At 42.8% G+C, this 26,660-nt stretch overlaps 1 protein-coding gene across 1 annotated transcript in view; it reads left to right on the plus strand.

The window, feature by feature from the left end:
• The window catches only part of ABTB2 (ankyrin repeat and BTB domain containing 2), a 136,065-nt gene that overhangs the window by 61,835 nt on the left and 47,570 nt on the right, over positions 1–26,660 (plus strand). Inside the window, exons 2-3 of the mRNA XM_075712429.1 lie at positions 22,631–22,777; positions 25,480–25,690. Of these exons, the coding sequence (XP_075568544.1) occupies positions 22,631–22,777; positions 25,480–25,690 (358 nt within the window). The remainder of the gene's footprint in view (positions 1–22,630; positions 22,778–25,479; positions 25,691–26,660) is intronic.

The following is a 26,660-nucleotide window of genomic DNA, read 5'->3' on the forward strand; positions in this document are numbered from 1 at the left end:
TTGGCATTCCCTGTGCCGAACAGAGCGAGTTTGACATCTCTTCTCCTAAATGTTTGCCATGACAGAGAAACCAGTAATTGCGTGAAGCTGCAGGAAGTCAGAGTTACAGTTTCGTAAATAGCTCTGTTTTTTTTTAATTTCACATAGAATTGACCTTTTTCTGCTATAGTATGGCAAATGATCTTTCAAATATTATTGTTATTATTTTTGAGCACTGTAAATGTAGAAACAACAGCAAGGGCTGCCTCCCTGCCACTCCCTCAGCCCTTGCTTCCAGTGGTATGAGCTACAGCTAGTACCTTGGCTCTTCTGTGTTCTGTTGGGTTGGGTTTTTGCGCTTTTTTTTTTTTTTAAACAGATAGCTATCCAGACTTTATACGTGGCAGGATAAGCTGGTTGCAATGATAGGCTGTTAAACAAATTAATAATAAAAAAAAAAGTTATTTCAGGCTAGTTTATGTGGCGTGATTTATGGGTGTTCCAAAATCACTCTGCTTCCATAGTGCAGGATCAGACAGATGATATTGAATAACAAAAAGAACAAGGAATGTTTATTTAAAAAAAAAAAAAAAGACAAAAAAGAAGACTGTGCAGCAGCAATTGCGTTCTAGTTGGTCGGGAGAATGTATGAAAGTTGAAAAGAGATTAAAGAGGCATTAGGGTGAGCCAAGATATTACGCTTTTTAAAAGAGTGGGGAGGGGAAATTCATCCATTTCACAGTCTGTCTGTGAGCCTGCCAACCCTTAGTCATGGCCTTATGGAAGGGAGCAGAGAGGCTGAACTGACCATTTACTTGCCCTTTATTTTTGGAAGGAGTTGGTTTGGAATAAAAGAAAAATAAAATCAGTCTCTTTTACATGACAAAATAAACCATTTTTCTTGGGCTAGTATTTGAGAAAGGACGGCTCTGCCTGTCACAAACTTGGATGCAATTCAGACTGGCTGTGCCAGAGCCCCCCGGGGGGACGGAGCCGCGGGTCCCAGCGGCGGCGACGTCGTTAACGTCAGATGAAGCTGAAGTTGCTCAGAAGCAGGCAGGGAACGTGGAAAGCTGCAAGGAAAGAAATAACTTTCCTTTAAAGATGACGGCTTGAGTCACGAACAAAGCAGTGCAGAGAGTAAGTGCAGTATCGGTAGGGACTGGATCCGCGCAAGAGGTGACGGTGGAGCACGTGAGCGTAGCCCGGTTGTCTGAAGAGCTGTGGATACGGTCCAGCCAGGCGGTGCTGGGGAAAGGCCCTTTCCTCTGCTAAGAAGTTAAATGGATCACATGCTCCGGCTGGAAGCCATGCGGATTCATTACTCATTGCAGAATTATGGTAAACAGTCCTCTCCGGAGCCTCTGCTCTCCGAGCGCCCGCAGGAACCTGTTCTGCTGTGGGACGCGCTCTGACTTCTTACTTCATCCACCTGTGGCCCTGCTTCCAGAATACTTATTTCCCCCTCCCTATTCTGCCTGGCTCAGCCGGTTTTTGAAACCGGTATAAATCTGAAACAGAAAAAGTCTTCGGTCGGAGAGAAGCTGTGCTGCAGAAATGAGCCTTGCACGTAAAGAATATATTCTCCCACACTGAAAATGCAAATATGTATTAAAAATGCCCATGTTATTCCCCAGTTCCTAGGTGTGGAAAAAGAGGCGTGGAGTAAAACGTCCCAAACACCTTGAACAAAAGACCCAACGGGGGATATAATCCGAGGAGTGTAATGCCCCGTTTCTGTGTCTGGATCAACATCCTTTTGTAGTCTACCTTGTGACAGACCGAGCCCTGCACCCATCTCTTTCTGCAAGACTCCAAGGTTCAGACAAAGTGAAGCTTTGTATGAAGCACAAAGTGAAGATGGCTGGTGAAGCTCTGTGTCTTCTAGTCTAACCGCAACAGACTGATTTATTTTTTTTTATTTATGGGTTTCTTCCTCCCTTGTCAGACACTGGCAATAAAGAGAATTCTCTATGTGTGTAACTGGTGATCTTACAAGTCATTTGCGGGCTCCCACTGGCGTGCCCGGGCTCGCCTTTCATCTCCGTTCAGTCTTTGAAAGGCCCAGGAGAGCGCAGATAGATTTTAGCCTTATCTCATAATTTGTTGTAAAACAGCTTCTTTGCTGAATAACCGGTTTAGAAAACGTTTTCTATCAATATAAAAAGACTGCATTTTCGTCAGGACACAGACGATGCCACAAATGCGGAGGCAACGCTCAGCCCACGTGCTTACATGGTGGATCTGGACAGAGCCCTTCTGCGCTGCTCCCTTGCTCTGCCTTGTGGTCTGCATAGGTGGAGAATTAGGGTTTTAATTGTGAATACCAGAAATCTGTAATCGCAGCAACACCTACCTTGCCATAGGCAGGAAACGGCTTGCTTTTCAGGTTAATACTTGCATTGAAAAAGCTGCTAACTTTGTCATGACTGTATCTGCTTGCCGAGGGTTGTCTTGCTGTTTGGGTTTTTTTGTTTGTTTTTTCTTTTCCCCCCAAGAGTACTTTGGAGGAGAAATGGAATTATGAAGTAGCCTTGCTTTGAGGCCAATCTGTAGTATAATCTTTTGTATATAGCATTATATTTTATATAAAGCAACAAGCTAACGCTCAGCCTTTCGTCTCAGTAGATCGTGAATTTAGTGCTCACGATAGGATCTTGTCCCTGTGAAGACTGAGAGCTTTTGTCTGCCGTACCGCTTCCTTCCCCTGCATCTCGGAGTGTTTTCCAAGCATCTCTGAGGCATCGTAAGTGGGAAGCAGTATTGTTAACTGTTTAACGGATGAGAAAACTGAGGGAAATGCCTTAGTCACATGATTTAGTGGCAGACTGGAATAAATTCAATATTTCTGCTGCTGGGTCCCATGAGCTCGGTACTAAGCCTACTGTTGCCTTTACAGCCTACAAAGTCTTTTCCCACTGTAACCTCTGCTTCAGCACAGTCTTATGGTTTATCACGCTGCCTCAAAATAGTTTTCCTTTTCTTCTGAGAATAGAGAAGTTTTTCTTCAAAATACCTACCCTCCCCCAGATTCTTATTTTTAATCATCCCCTGCTGAAAACCTCCACATCAATCTGATCTCGGCTTGTCCTTCCAGCAGGAGAGAGGGGTTTGCATAGGCCCCATCCGGAGCAGGGAATGTCAGCGCCTCTCTGGGTTATTTAAGATACATCGACGATGTAATAAATCTGATGTTGTCATTCTAATGGTACAATAACTTGGAAATGAAAGAAGTCAGCTGGGGGAATATGTGTGCACTGGAAAAACCATCCAGAATACTGTGCTGGAACAGGGGTTTGGATATTGTTGTGGAAAAATCTTGGAAGCCGTTAGTCTGGTGCACAGAAGCAATGAAGCAAAACAGTGACGCTTGTTTAACGAAGGGAGAGAATATGAGAGGTGGCAGACTTAATGCATCTGTTCCTTCTAGACTCTTTTTCGTTCTTTTTTCTTTTTGTGGTGGTGCAGGTCTTGTTGGCACTGTCCCTTAGGAGAAAGTGAACATAAAGGAAGCAAGCCAGAGGGTAACCAAAACAATACTGAAGTAGACTCTAGCAAAACAATACTGAAGTAGACTCTAGCATTGAAATGATTTTTTTTTTTTTTTTTTTTGGGTACCTCCCAGCTGAAGGCACTGACTAAACTATATCCATGTGGAAATGCCTTGAGCTTTTTAGGCTGTCAACCAGGTACCACATAGTATGTTGCGTAAAACTGCTCGGTGGAGATGTATTTCACCTGGAGACTGCCCAGGTGCCCTGTGTTCAGCAGTAACTATGCAAACAGGAAGAGAATTATTGATAACCACTTCTCTTCTCCCACCCTTTTCCCTGGAGCATGTCTGACTTCCAGAGCGCTTCGTTTCCTGCTCCACCACAGTACTGGGGAACGATGCTGGGCAAGGGCTTTGATGCCCCTGCCTCCATTTCTCCAGCTGAAAACCAAAGATAGTGATATCGATCTTTCCTTTGTGCAGGAGCTGGAGTAGCTGAAGAAAGGGGTTATGCAGGTATTGTTTAAAACTTCCACTCCAGTTGCTGACCTGCTTTCAAAGGAGGAAGGGCTAAGCTGATTCAAATACATAAATCAGTGTTCCTGCAAAGAGTGGTTTAGGTCTATTCATTACATCCCAGAAGAAAGGGCAGGAAGAATTCTTGGTTTGTTTTTTCAGTCTATTAGACGAGAAGAGATTCAGAGAGACCCCTTCCTTCCTACCTAAGAAATGCAGAGTTGGAAGCAGTTGCTGAAGGTCCCAGTTAGACCCAAACCTCCGAACATTAACCATGTTTGAAAAAAGAGTTGATGATGATGTCTTCAGTGGAGCCTACATCTGAACCAAAATTTGAGAAACACACTGTGTCTGTGTAGTGGACCCGCATGCCGTGTCACAGCCTTTCACCATAGTTTGAAATCCAGTCCTCAGGTTTCAGGCAGTGTGCAGGTAAAAAACATTTTCCTTCTCAGTGCTTGGTGGGGAGGAGAGAAATGCTAATCCATCTAAAGTGCACTTCCCTTTCCTTATAAAATACAAAACCCAAAATTGGGAATAAAATCCGATGCGATAAATACACTTTTATTTGTGGAGAAGACATTTGGCAGCAGAAATCAAAAAGACAACCTAGCTTCTTTGAGATAGATGGCCTCTGTTTGCCCTGTAAAATTTCCTGCATTCTGCTTTTCATTAGTTATTTGCTTATGAGATTAATATACTGTAGAGGTAAAAAAAATATAAATTATGAGCTATGGTATGATTTAGGGATCATCCCACGGACCTTAGGGATGGTGTGATCAAGCTTAGAAGAGCTGGACTCTGTGGTTTGGTGCAACACCGTTCTTACGTCAGTGCATGAGATCACTCAGCTGAAATCGGTGAGGGCCCAACAGCTTCTGTAATTCTGGCTGAAATGCTGTCACGCATACTTAAGAGTCGTATTTTTCCATCTGGGTATGCCCTTGGTATTCGTGGAGGTATCTGATAGGGAGGAAGCTTGCTGATAACTCGGAGCCTCTTCATCCTGGGCAGATACTTGATGATTTAATGAAAACTTTAGCTCAGATACTAAATGCTTTTCATTCAGTGTTATATCCTGGAACTTCCCCCAGCCCAAAAAGGATTAAGAGATTATTATATTTTTTTTTTTTTCCCAGAATGTTAGCTCTGGTGGGAGATTAAGGGGAGATTACTGGAGCTGTTTAAGAGGATTCACCATTGTAAGAACTGAATATTCAGAGGCTGAACCTCATTTCAGGTCTTCTTTCATCAGAATTCTCCAGTGTGTATGGGGTGTGGAGAGATGGAGAAGGTAGAAAATGTCTTTCAAAAAAAAAAACCAAACCCTTTTACATTTGCCTAAAGGTCTTCCTTATGAAGAGGTAACATATTACCAACTTAGAATTTATGTATAGACAGAAACAAATCTTAGAGAAAAAAATCTTGCATAGAGGGTGTCAACAAGTTTCATGGAAACCGGTGTTCCCATGGTCTGACATTTGCACTATACTAGGGAACAAAAGCTGCATGTGTGTGAACAGAGAACTTCCTGCCTTCTTTTCCTCCATTGCAGACGTTTCTTTCTTTTTTTGTAACGTAACGACAGTGTGGGTACTTCCGCAGCATCTACCCAGAATTGCAACACATTTGAAGATGACCAATTAGTCAGCGCATCTGTGTGAGTAATGTCAAAGACACTCGGAGATCACATTGTCCCGAACTGCCCTGTAACAGCAGCCTTCAGGGCTGAATATGACAGCTGTTAAAAAGCAGACAGCAGCGACGTTGAACAACAGGTTAGGCCAGGAAATGAAGAAAATCTTAAACTACGCGTGTCACAAGTGAGTTAAAGCAGTTGGAAAGCTGTTAAAGTGTGTCAGGATGTTCCATTAAAATTTCAGCTTTCAGAAAACAAGTGACACGGGCTTTCAAGAGTTGTACCTCTGAGAACGTGGTATGCAAAGTCACCATGTTAGTAAATAAATTAATGGTTCAAAGTTGGAAAAAAGTAGCCTGCGGGTTATGTCCAATTCTGTAGCGTTTGTCTCCTCAGCAGGCATGGCCAGACTGACTCACAAGCATGAAAACTCGCTTGTGAATCTGATGTCTGCACAATTACATGAAAGTTTTGTCTTTCATTTGAAAATGATGGTACAAGAATAAGCTTCACATGGTGTCCTTGGGGACTGAAACGCTATAGGAATATCTGCCTAGTGAAGAGACGCTAAAATGATTGCGCTCTCCTAAACTTTTTAAGCCAACGCTAAGCATCATCATCACACTTTGGGGGTGGTGGAGGACTACACGTGGCAGCCAAGTCTCCTGTCTTGTCAGTGGATGCACTGGGTGGCCCAGCACAAGTACTGTGGCAACGAGCACAGACTCTTCCATGCTTCCCACCTCTCTGTGACCATTTTTGTGGGGAAGAAGAGAGGAGGGATCCTGAACAGGCCAGGGCTTTAATGAGTTGTGGCACTGGGAAGCGCCTTGGACTTGCCAAATGCACTAGTCCAGCCCTGACATCTCAGCATTCCCCAGATGGTTCGTAAGAACAGCTGCACATTTTGTATGTCTGTGGGACAGTAGTTTTCCTTTCTTAATTGGTAGGACAGCATTGCTGTGTGTGGGCAGCTACTGGTTTTTGTTTTGCTTTCACCCCAGCAGTGACCGTATTTCTTTTTTTCCGGGAAGCGCTGCCTATGAACTACCTTGTTTAATGTATAGGAAAGTTCTTTTAGATACTTCAAGATAAAAGGTATCCCATAACACTGCTTCAGAATTAACAATGTCGTGCCAGCTCCATCAGTGAGTTTATGAGTCTTGGCTTCTTAGACTCTCATAAAATAGGTAATTTATCAGTTGCGCTAAATGAGAGAAATCACCCTCCAGCTGAAGTCGGGAACACGCGTGCTTTGATTGCGTCGGTGCAGGAAGAGAACATTATTAGATGAGCTGTTGTATTGTAACTAGATCAGCACTGGATTTTATTTTGGAGTGAAATTGTCTAAATATTGAAGAAGTGTTCTCTAATTATGATCTTTAAGATATTTAGGCATCGGCTGACCTTTTTGCATGTGTTTCATTTTCCCTTTTTAAACACAGTGCCGCACATGGAATTCCTTGGCACACTGGCGCTGTAATTAAGTCTAACTTGCCATCAGCACCAACGGCTCGATGGCTTTTGGATTGGAGCTACCCTGCATTCATCCCTCTTTAAGTGTGAACCAAGAAAGCTCGTGTCCGAGAACTGCAAATTCTGGAAGTGTTAGGAAGAGGTGCATACTGTCCTAAGAATCTTAAAGTGTTTTAAAACCAAACACACACCAGTCCCATCTCCCCTCCCCTCCAACAAAAACAAACAAACAAAAAACCCAGCCTGAGGAGTAAAGAAGAAGAAATGTCTTTATTTCTGGTTACAGGTAGTAAGTTTAGAGGCAGAGAAGCGGACTTGCCCTAGCAGAGCTAGGGAGAGAACCCAGACCTCCTGCAAAACCATTTCTCCCTGCCTGTTGTACCAAGCAACTTGCTAATTTGAGAGTAATATTGTTCCAGTTCTCAGGCTATCTAGGCTGATGTAATATTTTTGGCTACAGTCAGGTGGATCATAATAAATTTTCTGGAACCATTTCCAGTGCTCCGTTTCTTTTCTTATAAACAACTTCTTGCACTTGGCAAATTCAATTTGTCTCAGAATGCCAAAACTGTGGGTAAGTTTTCTACTAATTTCTAAAAGTAAGTCTTTTACTATTTTTTCTAAAAGCAGAAGAGAGATTTAAAGGATCCTACTTAATTTATTATTTTCAGTATTTTGGCAGTTTCAATTATTTCTACAAGACATGGTGGCAATATAAGGGTGGGATTTTGTGGCAGCTTAAGCCAAACTAAATTGGGGTTGCTGCAGTCTCACTCACCCCCTTTTACCCCCAAACATGTTCCCACTGCCCTTTTATGCCTGCACTTGCATTTTTGCGTTTATACAGTGGTTATGCTGAGGCAAGGAATTGATGTGACCAAAGCTAAGCCTGCTGAGAGAGGGGAGATAACAAACGAAAAAGAAAAAAAAGAGACATCACTGTTTCCTGAAGCATCTTATGATACAACTGCACAAATGCCAATTCTGACAAAAGCAGAGGCCAGGAACACAAAGCTCGGGGTCAAAGCAGAGAGGCAGGAGCACAGCTACTCTAATATTGGAGGTAGTTCAGTGGAAGTTTAAAACAATGTAGGTGGTGTAATGAGAGTACGAAGCCTTCAGCTCATTTTTAATTCCCTAGGTCTCTTGGAGATACTACCTCTTATCTGTGTCAGTCTGCACGGAACGGGTAATGTGGAGACATATGGGTGCAATCTGGCCTGAAGCACGTTACGACGATGATCTTCCATCAGGTCAGCTCTTCAGAGAGGGAGAAAGGTGATTCAGTCTCCAGACAAAGATAAGAGGTTAGACAAGTGCCAGTCACCTGTGGGGTGGGCTGATGGCAGAGCTGTGATTTGAGGAGCCCATGCCGTCTGTTGGTGCTGCGGATCCTGAGCTAGCTGTGAGAACAGCCGAGGGATAAAAACCTTGTTTTTACTGACTTCAAGCGTTCAGGCACCTCATCTAAGATGTAACCCAGTGGCTCACGTTACAAACACAGGAGAAACATTGCTTTTTCTTTTTTTTTTTTTAAATTTTAGACAAGTCTTTTGCATCTGGGAAATGAGAACAGTAGAGGCTACAGTAGCTGCAGGACTTCACGTATTTCCTGCTCTCAAAAGCTGCAGCTTTTGCCACCTGTCAGTGACACAGTGGATTTTTAAACACTATATAATATAGCTCTAGCTACCGCATAGGGCCAAAACTAAAAAGTTTGGGCTTGACTCCCGCTGAAGTTTCCTCTGTGCATACCAATTGTTTTGCTGTCTTCTGGTTTTGGTAAAACTGCAGTTGCCGGATTTGATCCAAACATCTGCCTTTTGGTGCTGGTTTTGTATAGTTTTATACTCTAGCAACATCCTCAGGTGCTGAGAAAGGTTTTTCTGTCCAGTCCTCAGCTCGGTAGGTGCTATCTGAGACCTGCTGGTTTACTGGTAAAAATGGGATTATAGGGAGAAACTCAAAGGAGGAGTGGAAGAAATCTCATTCCTGTGCTCTAGAGATAGTTTGGTGGGTGCTGTAGTGACATTTCTCAAGGTGAGATGAAGGAGATGGATTGCTTACACCTGAGTGAGACACCCAGCAAAATACAAATAGAGTAATAGTGCAGCTGGAGATCAGAATTCCTACTGGCTTTACACAGCACAGAGATTTCCACATTAGTTGCTGTCAGCCTGGAGACCCCTTGACATTATTAGGTCAAAGAAAGGTGCTAATCCATCACAGAAAATGGCTCAGCACTTGATTTATATTCATCTATCTTTGCTCTGCACAAATGCTTTGTTCCTTATCCTTCTTTGAATCAGGCCAGCCTAAATTATTGGCATCTCAATCATCATTTGGCTCCTACTGAGATGAAGAAGCGGTGGTCGGGCCTGCAGGGCCATGCCAGTAAATCAGTGATTTATTACTAAGAATAGGGCAGGAAGGTGAAGAGGATCTTGAAGAAAATAGGTAGTTAGGAGACCGTAGCATTTTTCTGTTCGTGTTTGATTATTCTGCCCTTAAGAACTGTAAAACAGCAAAACCAAAACAAAGTTTCAAAGAACAGCATTAAGGAGTTGATTTCTTTATCTTTGTGTCGTCTTACGGTGATCTTGAAATTAGCCCGCGAAGGTACATGTGGAAACTGAATGACTTTGCCCAGGTAGCTACAGTGGGTATCGGGTTCCGTGGCATTCCAAAGAGGCATGTCCAGCTGGATCACCCTTTGTTTATTGTGCGCTTTCCTGGGAATGGGGTGAGGGGAAGGGAGGCAAATTATATCAGGGGTTAAAGGGTATAGAGCTTTCTAAGCTCTTCAAGACCCTGAAAAGTTTTAGGAAAAATAAAATATTTCCAAGGTAAGAAAGCAGAAGTGGTTCTTACTAATTGGACAGTTTTCCAGTGTTTTCCCATTCTTTCACTAATTCCTTCATCAGGGAATGTTTGGGGTTTTTTCCCTGTTCCTTTCCTATCATCCTTCTTCCATGTATCTGTTTCCAGCCTCTCTGAGTCTCCTGTGTGTTCCTTTCCCTTCCCTGTTATTGTTGTATTTCTTTTTGGGAAAATGACGGGTCTAAAGTAAAATTTCAACTCCAAATAAGCCTACATTGTGGAGCACCTGGGTTTCAGATCAGAGTGATGTGTCCTATCTCCTATTCCAATCTTTATTCCTATCTGCATTTTGAAATTCTGTAAATGGAACTGCAGTGCAGTCTAGTTTTAGCCTTTACCAGCTTGCCCTTTTTTGACAGAGCAGTCTCTTATTCGAACTGTTGCTTCAATAATTTGGTGAAAGGAAGAGAGTGCCATTTGAGGAAAAAAATATTCTTAGATAGTTGAGCCTCCCCATATCTGCATCTGCTATGGTTCTAGGTTTTGCTTTCCTCCATGACAAATTTAAAAAGCCTTCTAAGACTTTTTTTCTTGGCAGTAGTCAAAGCTGTTAATGTTACTAGGATATAGTGGTTGCATACAAACAGCTGGATCCAAAAAGTGATTACTTATGTGGTATGGGATTATTTATGTGGTATGGACCTTTGCTTTTCAAGTACTTCCATGCTGTGCATCTCTGCTACGCAGCAGTAGAGATGCTGCACGTTGCCATCGGAGAGAAAATCACAATGTATAGCAATGTTGTCTGGGTTCAGCAGGGAACCAAAAAAAGAAAAAATATAAATTTTATCTTATAGCCTAGTGACTACAGAAGTTTTATAGACAGAGGTAATGTTATGATAATTTTTTTTTTTTTTTAAAAAGTTTTCCTTGCTATGGTTTTTTTTTTTTTTTTTTTTTTTTGTCAATGAAAGGATCTTCCTCTGAGAGCCAGTTTTCCATTATTTTCCTAAGAACTGTAGGAAGGTTCCCCGTAATCTTGATCTTCACCACCAGTGGGTGAGATGCTGCCATGGGAATACCTTCCCGTTTAGGAGCAGGCTTGTTCGGTGTTGGAAACGGGTGCTAACTGAAAAGGGAGAGAAGAATGCAAAATGGTAATAGCTGCCTGCTTTTTTGTCTGCAGTCAGCTTGTGTCCTTCCTCAGGTCATCTTCTCTGGTAAGTGGGTTGCCACCGTCCTGCTGTTTGAATAGCCCCTGACTGTGACCGTGGGCAAGTTGTTGTAGCATTGTATAATTTAAGATTACTTGAAAGATTAATTGGCTTCCTGATTTTGAAAGGTGTTCAGAAGAACGGGCTGCACAGTCACGGATAAGCAGGTAGGCACTCCACAGTCTCTTTTCTACGCCTCGAGTCCTGCAGAATTTGCCAGCAGTGATGGGGACGGGGCTGAGCTGCTCTTCTGGCAAAAGTGCAAGAAATGCCACTTTATTTTGCAGTTAGCAGCAAGGGTTCCGTAACGTTTAAAAAAGAATTATTTTGGTTCTCTCTGTGGTAGAAATGGTGGGCACAAAATCACGCCGTTATTTTTGCTTATTGTCTGTGAGAACAACCACTTTGGTATTTGGAGCGCTGGCTGTGCTCTGGCCAAAGCTGTTCTGGCACATTCCTCCTCGCTCTCCGAGCTACCGAGTATTATTCCTCCTGGGGACACTGTCAGCATCTCTGTGCGCACAGTGTTGTAAGGCAACAAGAACCTCTCTTGCTCTGAAAAATACTTTCCTTTTTACTTCTGCCATAAGGCAATTTTTCCCTTTTTTTTTTTTTTCATCATCTCACCTGAAGGAGGTCACCTCTACAAGTAATTGTGTTCCAAGTCTCAAGAAAATAATTGTGTGCTGTGAAATGGTGTAATTGGAAACTCACATGCAAGAAAGCTTTAAGAAGCTAGCACACTGGCAAAGTCAATTGGGTTGAATCCATTACAGATATGGTGCACGGGTGTAATAAAGATATCAAAATGTATTTTCCCTGTTTAAAAAAAAAAAAAAAACAAACCAAGACCGAGATTCTAATTTTCATTCGCTACACAGATGCTATGTTAAAGAACTGAAACATGTGGTAGTGTTTCCAGATTCTTCAAAGAACTATGCCCATCCAGTCTGAGCACTGTAAACATTGCTGCTTTTTATGCTTATGTAAAAAAGATGCTGTTCTAGAATAAAAATATAGGCAACCTGGTTTTCTTATGAGCTATTTAGAGTCATAAAACAATGCTGGGGATCCATTAATCTGAGTGGTTTCCTGTCCAACTATTTAGATCTTAATGTAAATGTCTATAAATAATGTAGCGGCAGCAGCATTCTTTTGAAAACAAGATTCAAAGCAGCACTGTTTGAAAAGTGAATACTTGCTTAGGGCAGTTATATTTAGGGCTCTAATGGAAGTGTACAAGTTATGCTTTTTATACAAACTATAAATGGCTACAACCAAGAGACTTAGACTTTGAAATGCATTTGGCACTCATGCCATGTGAGAGACAGGCCAGAGCCTTGTAGTGGAGTTGTTGGGGTGTTTTTTCTGCTAGCTTTATAAATATTGCCAAATTCTTACAGTGTTGCTACTCCTAAAGGGTGCATTCAAAAACAGATGTTGTATCTACTCTTGTTTGTAACTGGGAAGAGTACAAGCGTGACGATGATGAGCAGGTGACTGGGGGACAAGAAAGGCGACTGCAGATCCAGAAGGAGAGCATAAAATAGGTGCTAGAAGCCAAAGCGAGTGGCATACATCATGGAAGAAAGCCAAGCATGAATGTAGATGGTAGAGATGGTCCTTCAGTACCACACGTGATGCGAGAAATCGGCTAAGGTGTTGCAAAGATATAGGGCAAAATTTAGCAGTTGGTGAGTAAGTGGAATTCCTCAGCTCTGCTGTGAGTCTCTAAACAATTGGTCAGTGTTGACAAGATCTCCAGGGTGCTTTGATGTGAGGAAGCAGAAAGTTGCAAAATGCTATCATTAGTAAGAGACCGATTTGCTGTATTGTGGGGGGAAAAACTTGCCAAATACTTCCAAGTGTTTGTTTGAGGAAATAAAAATTAAAAGAGCTATTGCTTCTGTTCTGAGATAGAATTGTTGCTGGTCTTTAGTGCTATCAGAATAGTCCTAGACAGTAAACCCTGTCTAGTGGTGCACGTCAGACACAAACACTGTTATCTGTGTGGTGGAGGTTTGTGTTTATACTTGTCCCAAAAACTTGCGCTCATCAAAGCTAATATTGGGCTCCAGGCAGTTCTGGGGTAAAAATGACAAAGCTCGTGACTCATGAACTACTCATGCACGTAAATGCTGGTGTGAGCAATTTACTATAGCTATGCTGACAACACTATTGGAGATTAAACTCTAGGTATCAAATCTACAATATCCTGTCTTTTTTCTTGTGAGCTGCCCAGAATATACCCACCCAAGGTTTTGTGTTGTCTGGCCAGTGACTCAAAACCTGAGTAATTCTTGTCTGCAGGCATGGTGTGCATGTGAGCATCCTAGTGAGACTCCACACCTTGCCTGCTTGAGGTCAGACTTTATGGTCTCAGGACCGCGCTGTGTTTCACTTAGATAAAATTTCAATCTTCTGTTGAGTGGCAGACGCATATTTCACCCTGACAAAATCAAAAGTGCGCAGCTGTGCGTCAGGGGGCCGGTGGTGCTGACAGCTAATGGAGGCAGCCCTTGAGTCGTGAAAAAAACACTGGTCCTTTAGGGCAGTAGCTTGGTTACCGTTGAGTTCCTATTTCCTCACGGCTTTTTTAAAATAAGCGTAGAATAAACAGCTCTTACCATGCTCTGGTATTTTAAGTCATTAACTGATGTAATTGCAGTCCTGATGTTTATTATTAAGTGACCACGGTTTCTAAAATTTTATTTTAATGGCACGTTTACTACAGCCAGGAGAGTCTAACCAGGGTAGATTTTATCAGGCCAAGGGCTCACCTGTAGAAAGAAGTTGGTGGGCAGGGGTCATGCAGAGCAGGCTCTTTCAGAAGATCACTCTGGAATAGCTGAGAAGGGATTGCATGGGATTATTCTGGAGTACCGCCGGTCAGCTTCTCCATCTAGACATTCCCTAAGAAAAGGAACCAGGAGTGACAGAGGATATAAATTTACTATCCTTTTTGTGTTTGGCAAGCATACAGATCATGGGATGTATAAATAGAAGAATTGAATGCAAGTAAAGAGAGGTCATTATAGCATGTACAAAGAGCTTAGTCAGACCACATCTGGAGAACTGGGCATGATTCAAAGACCATATTTCAGGAAGGACAGTGAACAATCAGGAATGGATTAGAAGAGGGTATTGTAGAGGGTATGAGGGCTTGAGCTGGTGCCTGCAGTTTTGTTAGACTTAGGCTGCAGTCCCACTGGTTACTCCCAATGAAGCTGGTTTTAGTGTAAAAGCATCTAAATCAGAGACTTCTAAAGAATTCCAAGGGATGGAGAAAGTGATATAAACCTCTTCTCCCTAAGCTTTCTAATCCCTGCAGTAATGCTACTAAAGGACTTGGCATTTCTGGAGTTGCCATTGTTTACTTGTTGTGTGTCTGTCTCTCTTTTTTAAAAATAAGGGGGTTTTTGTAGCTTTCACATGTTGTTTCTTGTGTGTGTATGTGTATATATATATTGCTGCTGCTTTGTAATTTCTTACAGTATTTTTGCTATGTTTGTCAGAATAACTGTCCTGATATTGTATCCTAGGCTTAAATCCATTTTGCCTTTCCTAACCCTCTCAGTTGGGTAAAGCTTCTCGTATCATCAGCTCCACTGAGGTGGAATTAGACGTTGTCGCAATATTGCGTCCTTTCATCTCCGAAGTACCTGTGTCTGAGAGAGCTTTGGGACTGTTGAAGGTAAAAAGGGCTATGTAAATGAAAGATGGACTGTTGCTAAGGGACAAAAAATGTGCTAATGACACATACAGGAAATGGGGACACCGCTGAGATGTTGAATAGCATGAAGGAGTAAGAGGAGAATGAGAAATGAAGCAAGAACGCTGCTTCTGTCAGACCACCCTTAACCGGAATGAAGCAGTATCCCCATTTTCCAGATAAGTGAACTGGGACACTGAGGTTGAGTAAACTGGTTGGAGTTTACACAGCTAGTTAATGGTGGGTCTTCTGCCTGTTGGACCACATTTGTTTTTTGGCACAGGACTCTGGGTTTGTATTTCTTTCACAGTGTTCATAATCTATTTATACCATGCCTCATAAAACTTTCTCTCTGTTTTTTCATTGATATTTATAGCCCAATTGGGGGTTTTCTCTTTTTTTTTTTTTTTTTTTTTTAAGTTTCTCTTACTGGATCCTGAAAATAAGAGTCCTAGAAACGTAGGTGGGTTTATCTCTCAACCTAACATTACAGTCCAGTGTGGGTCTTTGCCTGTCCTCAGACCCTGTGTAGAAGATCCAATGCCTGGAAAGCCGCATGTGCAAAATTGTAATGGATCAGCCTAGTTTTAGGGATGTACTGGTTGACGTGCTAGCACACACGCTCCTTTTCAAAAGTAGTAGCCATAGGAAGCGTTTACAGCTTATATTTACAGATCATATCCTCAAAGTTCTTTTATTGTGACCTATAAAATAGGCAGCATAGTTTTACAAACCTAGACTAAAGCCTCGCGGTCATGCCATTTATTTCAAATCTCTGGATCCAGGTTGTGAGACCGATGGCTCCGTGTTGGCCAGTTTCATCCAGGCAAGGTCTAATGGCACAGGGATTCTGAACTGGGATATCTGGACTTCGCAAAGAGCTGGTTCTGATGCGCGAGCTTGGTAGTTGCTTCTCCTCCTTTTGTCTCTGTTTCTCCATCTAGGACATTGAAATGAGGGCAATCATCTCATAAAAGCACTGATACCTTTTATCCTGCAAAGTACGCTGCTGCTGCTGAAGATAAAATTTGCTATGTTTTTTGGCAGTCATTAAAATAGAAGCCAAGGATACGTTCCCTTGTGCTTATGTTCAATTAAGCATTTGGGGCCAGGCCAGGTTAGCGGTTGTCCAGAAGACCACAGGGATATGGAAGTGGGATTAATGACTCAGTAAATACTGACTTGGTACTAAACCAAGGCCTTTCTCCTATATTTATAGTCATTTGCAATCCTGCGTATCACAGCCAGATTCAAATATACTAGTTCTTACAGATACTTCCTACCTTCTCCCCTCCGACTTCCAGCCCAATTCCACCATTTTCGTAGCAAAAGTGAGGCGCAGTATGTCGAATGTTTGCAAGTGGGGGATGAAGAGAGGGCACGGTTAGTTACCTAGGAGTAAGGAGGCGTTCAAGTGTTTGTAGTGCCTGCAGCAGGCTCCTGCTCTTGCTGTGGCACTGCACGCAGAAGGGTAGCGTGACAGCTCACATCACGCTGCAGAAGCTGCGAGCTCCGCTGCTTTCATCTGCTTTTGGAACACGAGGTGCTGCAGTGACCCGCACCCCAGAAAAGGGGTAGTGGATTCTGAGTGTGCTTTAAAACTCTGGTTTGGGGTATTTTGATACTTCGGTCAAGCAATGACTCTTGACATTGAGCTAACATGAAGGACCAGACTGCATGCTTTAAGACAACGCATCTCTGATAACGTTCCTGAAGTCCAGGCAAACTGCATTTTGTTAATTTGAAGGGGACATTCCCTACGAGCAGTTAGACCAAGACTGGGCAGCCCATGTGAGGGCTGTGGGAATCCAGCAGATCTGTCCAGAAGTGTCCAATTAGGACAGCAGCTCTTCGATGGAGAGATTCAGTTGAACACTTGCAGAAGATTTAAAGATCATCTCTCTCTACTTGAAGCTCTTCCCTCTATTGCTTTTCATCCTGTTTTCAATTACAGAATTACTGTTTAATGTGGATGCAGATACAAGCAACTGTGTTTGATTTTTCTTACTGCTGACAGAGACAAACTGAAAGAGATGCCTGCCTGCTTTACAGCAGAAGCCACATTATTTTCCTATATGTTAGCAATTATATGCATTGTTTCCTGATCACAAGTCTTTCTCACAACCTATAGCATGACTGTAGTTGATTATAGAGCCTGATGAGTTTAGATTTGAGTGAGTTATATCAGGAACACTTTGGTTGCCTGTTTTTTGGGGGGGAGCATTTCTTTGCATTCTGTCAGAATGATTCTGTCTCATTCCATAAAATAAAGGAGAGTTGAGCTTTTCTAGCAGTGGTAGTTCAGCAAGAAGAAAACAGAGCTCCAGGAATCTGCGTTAATTCTAGGTAGTGCTCTGTACTCTGAATTGATTGGCAAGAGGGAACTGCATGGCATTGTGTTGCTTGGTAGAAAGGGACACAAAAACCAAGGAGAGCCTTGAATGCTCCTTGCCGTGAAGAATTACAGGACTTTGTGCAAGGTGACAGCTATCCTGATGTCACGGCCAAATTCCAATGTGGGAACTGCAATTGCAATTGGATGAGGTTTTTACTGGGTGCGTTGAAATCAGTGGGATTTGGCTGTTCACTTCAGTGTAGTCAGGTCATCACCATCTGCCTTCAAAATTTTGGCCTGCCAAATCACAGCTCAGTTCACTGGGATCAGCTGTCATTCTCACCTTGCAGAATGTTTCGTACGGAATTTATCACAAGCCAAACATTGCAAAAGTATGCTGGTGCTGGAGACCAAGACCATTTTTTCTTACTTGGTTTCCTAATATATCTTTGTAGCATATTGACAGCAGTTCTGTTTTCACATATGTGGATTTTTGTGGTATTGGGGGCCTTTAGAAACAATTTCTAACGTATAAAGATGATCCTGAATTTTCTGAGGGCGCTCGTTTCTGGTTAGTTTTGCCAAATAGATACTTTTTTCCTTGTGTGCTAATTTGTATTATGGTAGTGTTCAGTAATAATTGCCACTGCTTTAGGTGCAATGCAAACACAACATACAGAGAAAATCCTTGCCCAGAGAACCTGGTTTTATTCTGGCCAAAGGGAGAAATCAATACACATTGTATTTTCTCATAGATTTTACTAGGTTTGTATTAAAAAAAAAAAAAAAAAAAAAAAGGCACTTTTTCTGTGTCAGTAGTTTATGGTGTATGCCCCTGTCCTACTTATATTCCTGATTCTGGGCCTAACCTGTCATGAATACAGCCAGTGCATTTGTGAAATAAGGGAGTTAGTATCCTGGGCAATTTCCATGAGGAATCCCAGACAGCAGAATTCAAGTGCTTTCCAGACAAGTCTCCTTGGCCCTTTGCCACTTGTGAGTGGCCCCATCTTAACCTCCAGACATCATGTAAGTGTTTGAAAGTCATCGAATGACGGATGAGTTAATCACTAGGAAGTTGTCTCCCAACGTGAAGGGTTTAGATTAAAGCAGAGAAAGCACAGAGAGAACCTTTACGGCCAGGTAAAAATGATGGCTAGTCCTTCTTGATGAATGTAACATGCAAACAGCATGAAGTGTGAAGATAACATGGGTACTTTAAAACTTATTTGAAATAAGGTTTTTAAACGTTCAAATCTTAAAATAAAATTCAGGTAGAAGTCTGCATTTGCTTGTATCTTGATATCAAAAGAGCAGAACTTGATGCCAGCCTCTGAATTATCACGGGACATTGAGATGGACCCAGGGTTCCTTACAGAAGTTACCTTGCTTGAGGACTGGACCGATTGCCCAGCTCGGGGAGACCGCGCAGAGTTTTGCACAGCCCTGCTCATGGGAGCAATCGCGTTGTAGCCAAAGCTCTCAACAGAACTGCTGCACCTCTTAAAGCAGAAAGATGTCCAAGAGTGTGAACAGACTTTTCTCTGGACCGAGCTCAGACTGTGGAAACATTTCCAGTTGGTATTAAAAAGCATCACATTACAGACAACAATTTCAAAATCTTTAAGGCAAGCAGAATAATTTGAGTTTAAGGAACTGCTTAACTGGAATTTCACCCAGTCGTGACTGCCTTTTAAAGATCGTTGGCAGCAAGAGCCCGTGAACAGGTTTCGTATATTAACTGAGGTAGAATAAATATGCTTTTATTTCCAGCTGCTATTTCAAAGGCTGTGGAAATATCAGAAACAAGTTGTTAGCCAGCCGTGCCTTAATCATAGTGCTACAAACATGCTTTCAATTGGGCTGCTACAGGGTGTTGCCTCACGCCATCCTAGAGAGGTGACTTCTTAGCTCCTTCTGCCCTTGAGGTTTGGTCTAAGCCACGCTCAGATTAATAGGCTCTCACTAACTTCACCTGGGCTTGGATCCCATACTTAAAGTCTTGGTTAATTAAAAAAAAAAAAATTGTGACCAGAATGCCGGGATACAGCCAGGGATGTGTAGGAAACACGACGTAGCCCACATCAGAGAAAATATTGTAAGAACAGTGGTGTGCATGCCTGAATGGTTCGTTCCTGCACGGTAATTACGTGCTGTTTCACGTTGTTGTTTTGTGGGGAAAACATGCTCTTGAACGAGGAAATAAATCGGCAGTTTTAATGTGATTTCAAATGCAGAGAGAGTGTTTTGACATGAATTGATTTATTTCAATTACAGTTTTGCTTACTTAGCTAGCCATGATTAAAACCAGTGTTGCCACAAATATAAAAATACAGAAATGTGAATGCCAGATAGAAATAGAAATTGCCCCTATGATTTGTACCATTATAACACCTTTTGACTGCAAATTTCTTGGTTTGGGTGGGAAGAGAGCAGGTACCACCATTTGGGGTACAAGCAGTCTTCACAGTGCAGTTGTCTCTGTTAACAAACAACGTGGTTTTAATTGGTAGTAAAGATTAAGTCCTGTTCCTAATTATAATACCAGCAGGCAAAGCTTGACTGCAGATGTCCTTATGCCTGAATTTCTGATCTGAAGAGCAAAGATGATGCTTTTCCAACTCCGTGCAGTTTCTGGAAACGTGTCGAAGAGGAAATCTTGATTAGCGTGCTGCAAGACGTAGTGATTGTGGGTATGTTTCTACTTTGCTGCCCATTCGGTCACTGCTCTCCATCTGCCTCAAAAGCAGTGTCCAGAGGTGCGTTTTCTCATTCCTGGGCCTGCTCATACCTATCGAGACCTGCGAAATCTTATGTAACGAGGGCCTGATTCATACCCCTCTGCGATCCCAGGGAAAATCCCCGGTAGCATCATCGGGCTTTGGCACGTGGCCAGAGTCTCGGTAACTTCCTTATTTCTCTCTTGAACGTAGAGGTTATTCCTCAGCTGTACCAAGGCAGATGAGAACATAAATCTCCGCAACTATCTTGTATGAGTAATTTTTCCAAAAGTAAATAAATCATCCCCCGTTTCCTCTTACCCACAGCACCTGGCAAACTGTTAACTGAAAAACTGAGAAAATCTTGTTTCACTTGTGAGCCAACTTAAATCATTCTACAAATCTTTATTTTTAATTCCTTGTTAGAAAACAGAACCAACTGAAACTGGCTGGCAGAGAAAATGTGCCCCTTTCCCCCCCCCCCCCCCCCCACCGCTGCCTGGCTTAGTAATGTAACTGCCAGTTTCTGTTTTCGCCTCTGTAGAATTATACGCCTCTATTTGAAACTTTTGACAAATCAGTCTATTTTCATTCTCCCTCTGCCATAAATTCAATCCATATGTCTTTAAAACATCCTTTCATAGCTTTAACATGGAAAAGGAAGTGGCTTAGGCTCTGTATAGGAGGCTGCAGTGTATTTAAAGCAAGCTCTTCTACTTTGCATGCATCGCTTCTGTTAGGAAGTCGAGGCTTTAAGAGCTAATTATTCAGGTTACAGAGGGCATTGGCAGAGTTTTCTCCATTAACTAACAGTGATGTACAGTGAAGAAGCACAACAGGATAAATCATTCCCTTATCCTCAAAATATCTGGGAAGTTTTTGATGCGGCCCTTGGCTTTACCACCAGACAGGATGCAAAGAGGATGTGAAAAGGGTAGGAGAGATCAATTCAGCATAAAATTTCAAAAGAAAACATCATGACAAAGAAACAAAGCCCTTGCACAATGCACTGCCGTTCAGCTGGCAGGGTTTTGTTTGACAAGAATACACAGCACCTATGTGACAGGAGTGAAGTATCTCCACATCTAAGCCTAAACCGGGGTCAGAAGGTGAGGGTGGGGAGGAAGTGTGGGGCTGAGCTACACTGGTATGGCTGTGCATGGATCAAAGTTGAAAAATCAAAAATACAGGATGCAGCAGGGTAAGAGCACAGGCAGTCGTGGCTATAAGTGTCCTCATCTGAAATCACGGAAAATTTGGGCCAGGGTGTGCTACTGGAATTGTGGGATAGATCCGTAATTAAAAATATGGTAGCAGCTGAACACAACTGAAAATATGGTAGCGACAAGGGCACAGGAGCGCCAGCTGAGTGGGCTGCAGAAGGCTTTTCAGAGGCCACCCGCACTGTGGATGCAGAGTCACGCCGTGTTTCATCAGATCCACCCCAGGGTGCCACCGGAGGAGGCAGGTCCGCTCTCCCACCCCAGCCTCAGCCACGTACATAGAATCCTAGAATCGTTTAGGTTGGAAAAGACCTTTAAGATCATCCAGTCCAACCATTATCAGCTCCAGAGGTCACATTCCCACCCTTCCCTCTGTGCCACACAGAGCAATCACATGGCCAAAGGGCAACAGAATTCAGCTTGCTAATTCGAAGAGGAACTATTCAACTAATGGATTTCTGGGATGAAGGCAGGGGAGGTAATATTTTTTTTTTTGGATCTGTGTTGCATCGTGGCTGCAGATCTGCTGTGGCTCGACCAAAGATAAGGGGTGAAAAAGGTGATTGGGGGGAGGTGAATGACTGCTGCTTTTAAAGACTGTCTGCATCTGAATGTGAAACCGTATGTCAAGTTTTTTGTAGCATCCCCAGTCTTCGCTGCCATTCCCAGCCAATTCACCCAAATGGTCTCTAATTTGCCAACAATGCAAATGAGTTGTAGGGATGTGCGCAAAGTAGGATGGGGTCCCAGTAACAACTACACAAAACTGCTTGCAAATCCGTCGTTCTGTTCAGTTACTGTGCATTAATGCTCATGTGTGCAAGAAGATAAAATGGAAAGAGCGCGTGCGGTAAACGCGTGTGTGCAATATAATTATCTTTCTAATCTCTCTCTCTTATAGAGGGGTCATTTATAGAGATGAAAATATAGTCAACCTCAAAACTCGTGGGCGTACTTTGGCACAGCCAAAGGTTCACACATGTAGAAACCACTGTCTGCGCATTTGAAACTGCATGCAGGTTCAAAGAACTGGCATAGCCCATGGTTTTGTTTTCAGAGTTGCAAAGACTGCAGCTACCATTTACCTTAGATGGACTTGAGATTATCTTCCACACCTCTCAAAATCAGGCCCTTATATCTAGCAATCTGCATACAGCTGTTCAACAGCAAGGTGTGTGTACACAGCTGAACTGTTGTATAAACAATATTAGAGACTTCGCTAAAGCTTTTCATGTAGTTTTATCTCAACTGCAATTTGTTTCTAGTTTTTAAAGGCTGTAGAAACATCCAGCCTTACTCCCTAGAGCCTAGTTTCACCGTTTCAGCTATTCCAATGGTATTTACAGCACTGTTTGGTTTTGTTTGAACTGTTCAAAAGACCTCAAGTCCCCCAAGAAAAGGTGCAGACGTGTTCAAGTTCCCTATCACTATCAGTAGAGAGACTTGCTCTTCTGCTCTGGTAACTTCACTTGTAACAGGACTGTTCTTTGCTCTCATCCCCAGGTGTGCTGTCCCTGCCTGCCTACTTTAGCCCATACAACGATGGCTCTGTGTGCAGCGATGGACGGGCTGATGCTTATGCCCAGCTGGAACTCCGAACTTTAGAGCAGTCTCTGTTGGCAACTTGCGTTGGAAGCATCTCTGAACTGAGTAAGTTTTGGACGTAATCGAACATGGGTTTCTTTCAGTGAAGCAGGAGAGCCAGTCCCTCCGCTGTTGAGGTCAGTGGGAGTGTTGCCGTTGTTGACAGTGTGAGCAGTATTTGGCTAACGTTGTGTAAGATTTAATTGTCTCGTGGTGCTGTTTATGAGAATTGGGTTGTTTCATTAGACTACTTTATATTTAATTCACCTTGGAGATGTATAAGATGTGGCTTTTCTAGCCTTCTGGTAGTTAGTGGTGTTAGTGCCAAGAGAAGATGGATGCTTTTGCCTATTGCCTCTGGAGGCTTTCTTGTACATTTGTGGAACACAGGAGTGGCACCTCCCTCAGATGGCGAAGAGGGTTCTCTTTGTTAGTGTTTGTGCAGTGGAAATCTCAAGGGTGCAGGATATTCAAGGAAAAGCTTTTTGGTTACTTAAAAAACAAAAAGCGGAGAAAAAAAAATCTGAGAGCACTTTGGTAACAAAAACTTGTTCAAAACCTTCTTTTTTACTGCTAACCAAATGAAATGTTCCATTCCTAGACTACTCACAAAGCCCCTTTAAAGTAAACAAAAATGATTTGTGTTTTCCCGGTCTACTTTTCCCTTGCAACATTTCTGCTGGCATCACTTTCTTAGTTTCCGCCATCTGAATGCTAATGAATGTCAGGGCCAGCAAGGAGTTTGTGGGTTTCACCATTTATTTTGCAACCTGCCTTAATTTGAGGTTTTCAAATTCCTTTAACACACCTCTATTTATCCTGGAACACAAGAGAACATTTGTAGCATAGGCCTAAGATTGAATACAGCTTCCTCTCTCTCTTCCCCCATCCCTGCTTTGGCCAACTTGGTCATTACATCTACTGAATAGATCTCCTGATACAGTTGCCTACGTTTTTTTTTTTTTTTTAAACTTTTGCTGTACATTGCCAGAAAAGTAAAGAGAGTGAGTGTGCAAAGGAGAAGGAACGTTATTCTGAGCTGAAAATTTGAATTCCAGATGCACTTCTGCTACAACTGCACAGACTTCTGTGTTAGTACCAACTCTAGAGGATTCATAATACTCTCGTAAAACGTTTAGATGCTGGCGAGTCCGGAGCTACTGAAGTGGAAAGGCAGAGATGTTAGAAGGTTTTTCCGCTCTGAAGTGGGTCCTTAAACTGAATGTACTGTGCTGCAAATGAGTGGCACAGCTTTACGTTGCAAACTGAGATTTTTAATACTCCATCGATCTGAACCACGGATAACGTTGTCATGTTTAGACATACAGTAGCTTGGCGGGGGTTTCTCCCTGCCCTGTTTAACGCTAGAACCTCATGGGTTCAGCTGGAGGTTGTTTGGCAAATTCAGCGTATTGCTGTTAGATATAAATGAATAAATAATAACTTCCTAAGAATTTCAGAGGGAGGCGTTACTAATTTATATGTGGTGCGGCTAAGTTCAGGGCGCTTTCTCAGGAACCAGCTTTGCGATGGGGCGACTATTTCAGTTCCATCCTTTCCCAGTATTGTAACTGTAGGACACAATAGAGTAACATTTCCTGTGAGAGTTTTAGGGGACTGTAAAACATAAAGCAACAGAGGATTCTCCCAAGGAAAAAATAGATCCTAGCTATGTATAGTAATCTATAGTAATCATTCAGCTCACTGGTATGGTAGTCACACTACTAAAGATGTAGTGTCTGAAGCCTTTATTGCAAACTCTTGAGAGTTTGTAATGCACCACAATAAAAGGAGAGTAAACAGGGTGTGCCCAAAGCAAGCTTATTACACAAAGACCAGCTTTATGTGACTGCATAGTTGCTGTCTTGGGGTCATTGCTCTGTGAACTTTTTCAAAATCTGGTCTTAAAATCTTTTCCGAGTAGAAACTGTGTAATACATACAGGTTGCTTTCTTCCAGGCCTCCCCCAAGTCCACCAGTACTCGGACATAGAGGCAGGTTGGCTTGAGTTCAAAGACTGGGAGGACGCAGCAGCCCAGAAAGCTCCTGGATTGAACTGCTTACAAGGCTCGGGGGCAAATTTCTGGCACAGATTGTGATAGTCAGCATGATAAAGATTGGCTTTTTAATAAGACAGTCAGGACTTGTTACTCTGGAGAAACCTGCAGCTAGAGCAAGAATGAGACAAGCAGACCCCTAAAAGAAGGGATTTCTGTATTGAACGTAACATCATTAATTTGTCACAAGTGCCTGGGTAGAACGTCGTAACCCGTTGAAAGAAATGGGAACAATCTTTTAATGTAAAATGGTGATGCTGGCGATGAGAGTAAAACATTTGTACTGGTGGTCGTGGCTTTGCCTTGTGAAAGCTGTGCTCCCAGGTTGAGCAGCGGATGTTTTACAAAGATATCGGTAGTTTTTGTAGGCAGGCAAGAAACTGGTATACATGGTTGGAAAGAGGAGAAAACCAGCATTAAAACGGGATAGAAAAATCACTGTAAAGCTGTTATTCTGAATGTATGGTGACTGAGAGCAGTTCTATTCTATATTTTCTAACTAAAACTTGTCATTTGAAAGAAAGTTAAATTTCCCATATAAGAACCTGCAAAGTGGCAGTTTGAGGACAGCTTTGTGGAGGAACAAGAGTATGTGCACACAAAAGACATTTCTCTTAGCTACAAGAGATTTTATTTAGTTCAGAAAGTGTACTTAAGAGGACTGTGGGTGAATAGTAAAGAGATGCTTTTGCCTTCTTTCTCGTCGTGCAGGTGATCTGGTATCACGAGCAATGCACCACATGCAGTGCTTGAACACCATCCGCCCAGGAATGAGCCCCATTCGGCAAACCCGGCAGCAGCAACCCATCTCCTGGTCCCCTGATGCTCTCCACACCCTTTACTACTTCCTACGCTGTCCTCAAATGGAGTCCATGGAGAACCCCAACCTCGACCCTCCAAGAATGACCCTGAACAATGAACGGTATGTAGGTCGGTCAACTGTTAGTAGTCAGGGAGTTAGGCTAAGAATGTTCTCCTTTTGTAGCGTAACTGCGTGTGCATGGGCAGCTCAGGCCGCTTCGCGGGATGCTACCTATCAGGCATCAGTTATTCCTGCAGTCAAGCCAGATTACGTTGTCAGCCTTGCCAAGTTTATGAAGCCTTGGAATTGGAACTGGAAAGTGAGCTGTTTTTTCATGCAATCTTTCCGAGCAAGGCATATACTGTATGCTGCCAACAAGGCTTGTCTAGAGATGCTGCCAAAAGTACATGTGGTTGCCTAAAGCAGTAAAGACCTTACCAAAGAAAATGTTACCTTCTGAATAGCGCCAATTAACGATTGTCATCATTCTCGGGAAAAGCAATGTCGTTTGCTGTGGAGAGGTTTGAAGGGATTTATGAACATCCTTCTTAAGGATCACTTCAGTTGATGCTGCGTGTCTGGTATAGAAAAAAATTTATATAGGAAGCCAATAACTAAACAGAAAGTGCAGTGGGTCTCCCTACCTTCTGCCAGCATCACAACTGACTCTGAAAGCAGGCCCATTATTAGAGTAGGTCAGAAATTTTCCAGCGGGATGTTTTTTCTGTTGGAAACCTCCCTGGTTTCCTTCCTGCCCAGCTCCTTGGCAGTCTGCCTGACAGGCTGGTGGCAGCGGAGAGCTGAGGAGCCCTTGGAGCCCTGGCCACAAGTTGAGTTCCTTGACAGGTTGGGCAGCTCCTGCTCCTCAGCTCAAAGGCAGACGGATAGCTGGCTGCCTTGCAGTTGCATCCTGCAGGGAGACCCAGGCCTCTCTGGACTCGTCAGGTTTTCCCAGTTTGAAATATACATCCAGTTTTATATTTATTTCAGAAATCTCACCTAAATGGCAAGTTCTGCTTTCTGATCAACTCTCTTCTGGACATCAGGCCAATGGCTCTATCCTGGCCCTTCCCAAAAGCAGCGTGTGGTT

Source organism: Pelecanus crispus, chromosome 6 (assembly GCF_030463565.1).
Source record: "Pelecanus crispus isolate bPelCri1 chromosome 6, bPelCri1.pri, whole genome shotgun sequence".
In the NCBI taxonomy this organism is placed as follows: domain Eukaryota; kingdom Metazoa; phylum Chordata; class Aves; order Pelecaniformes; family Pelecanidae; genus Pelecanus; species Pelecanus crispus.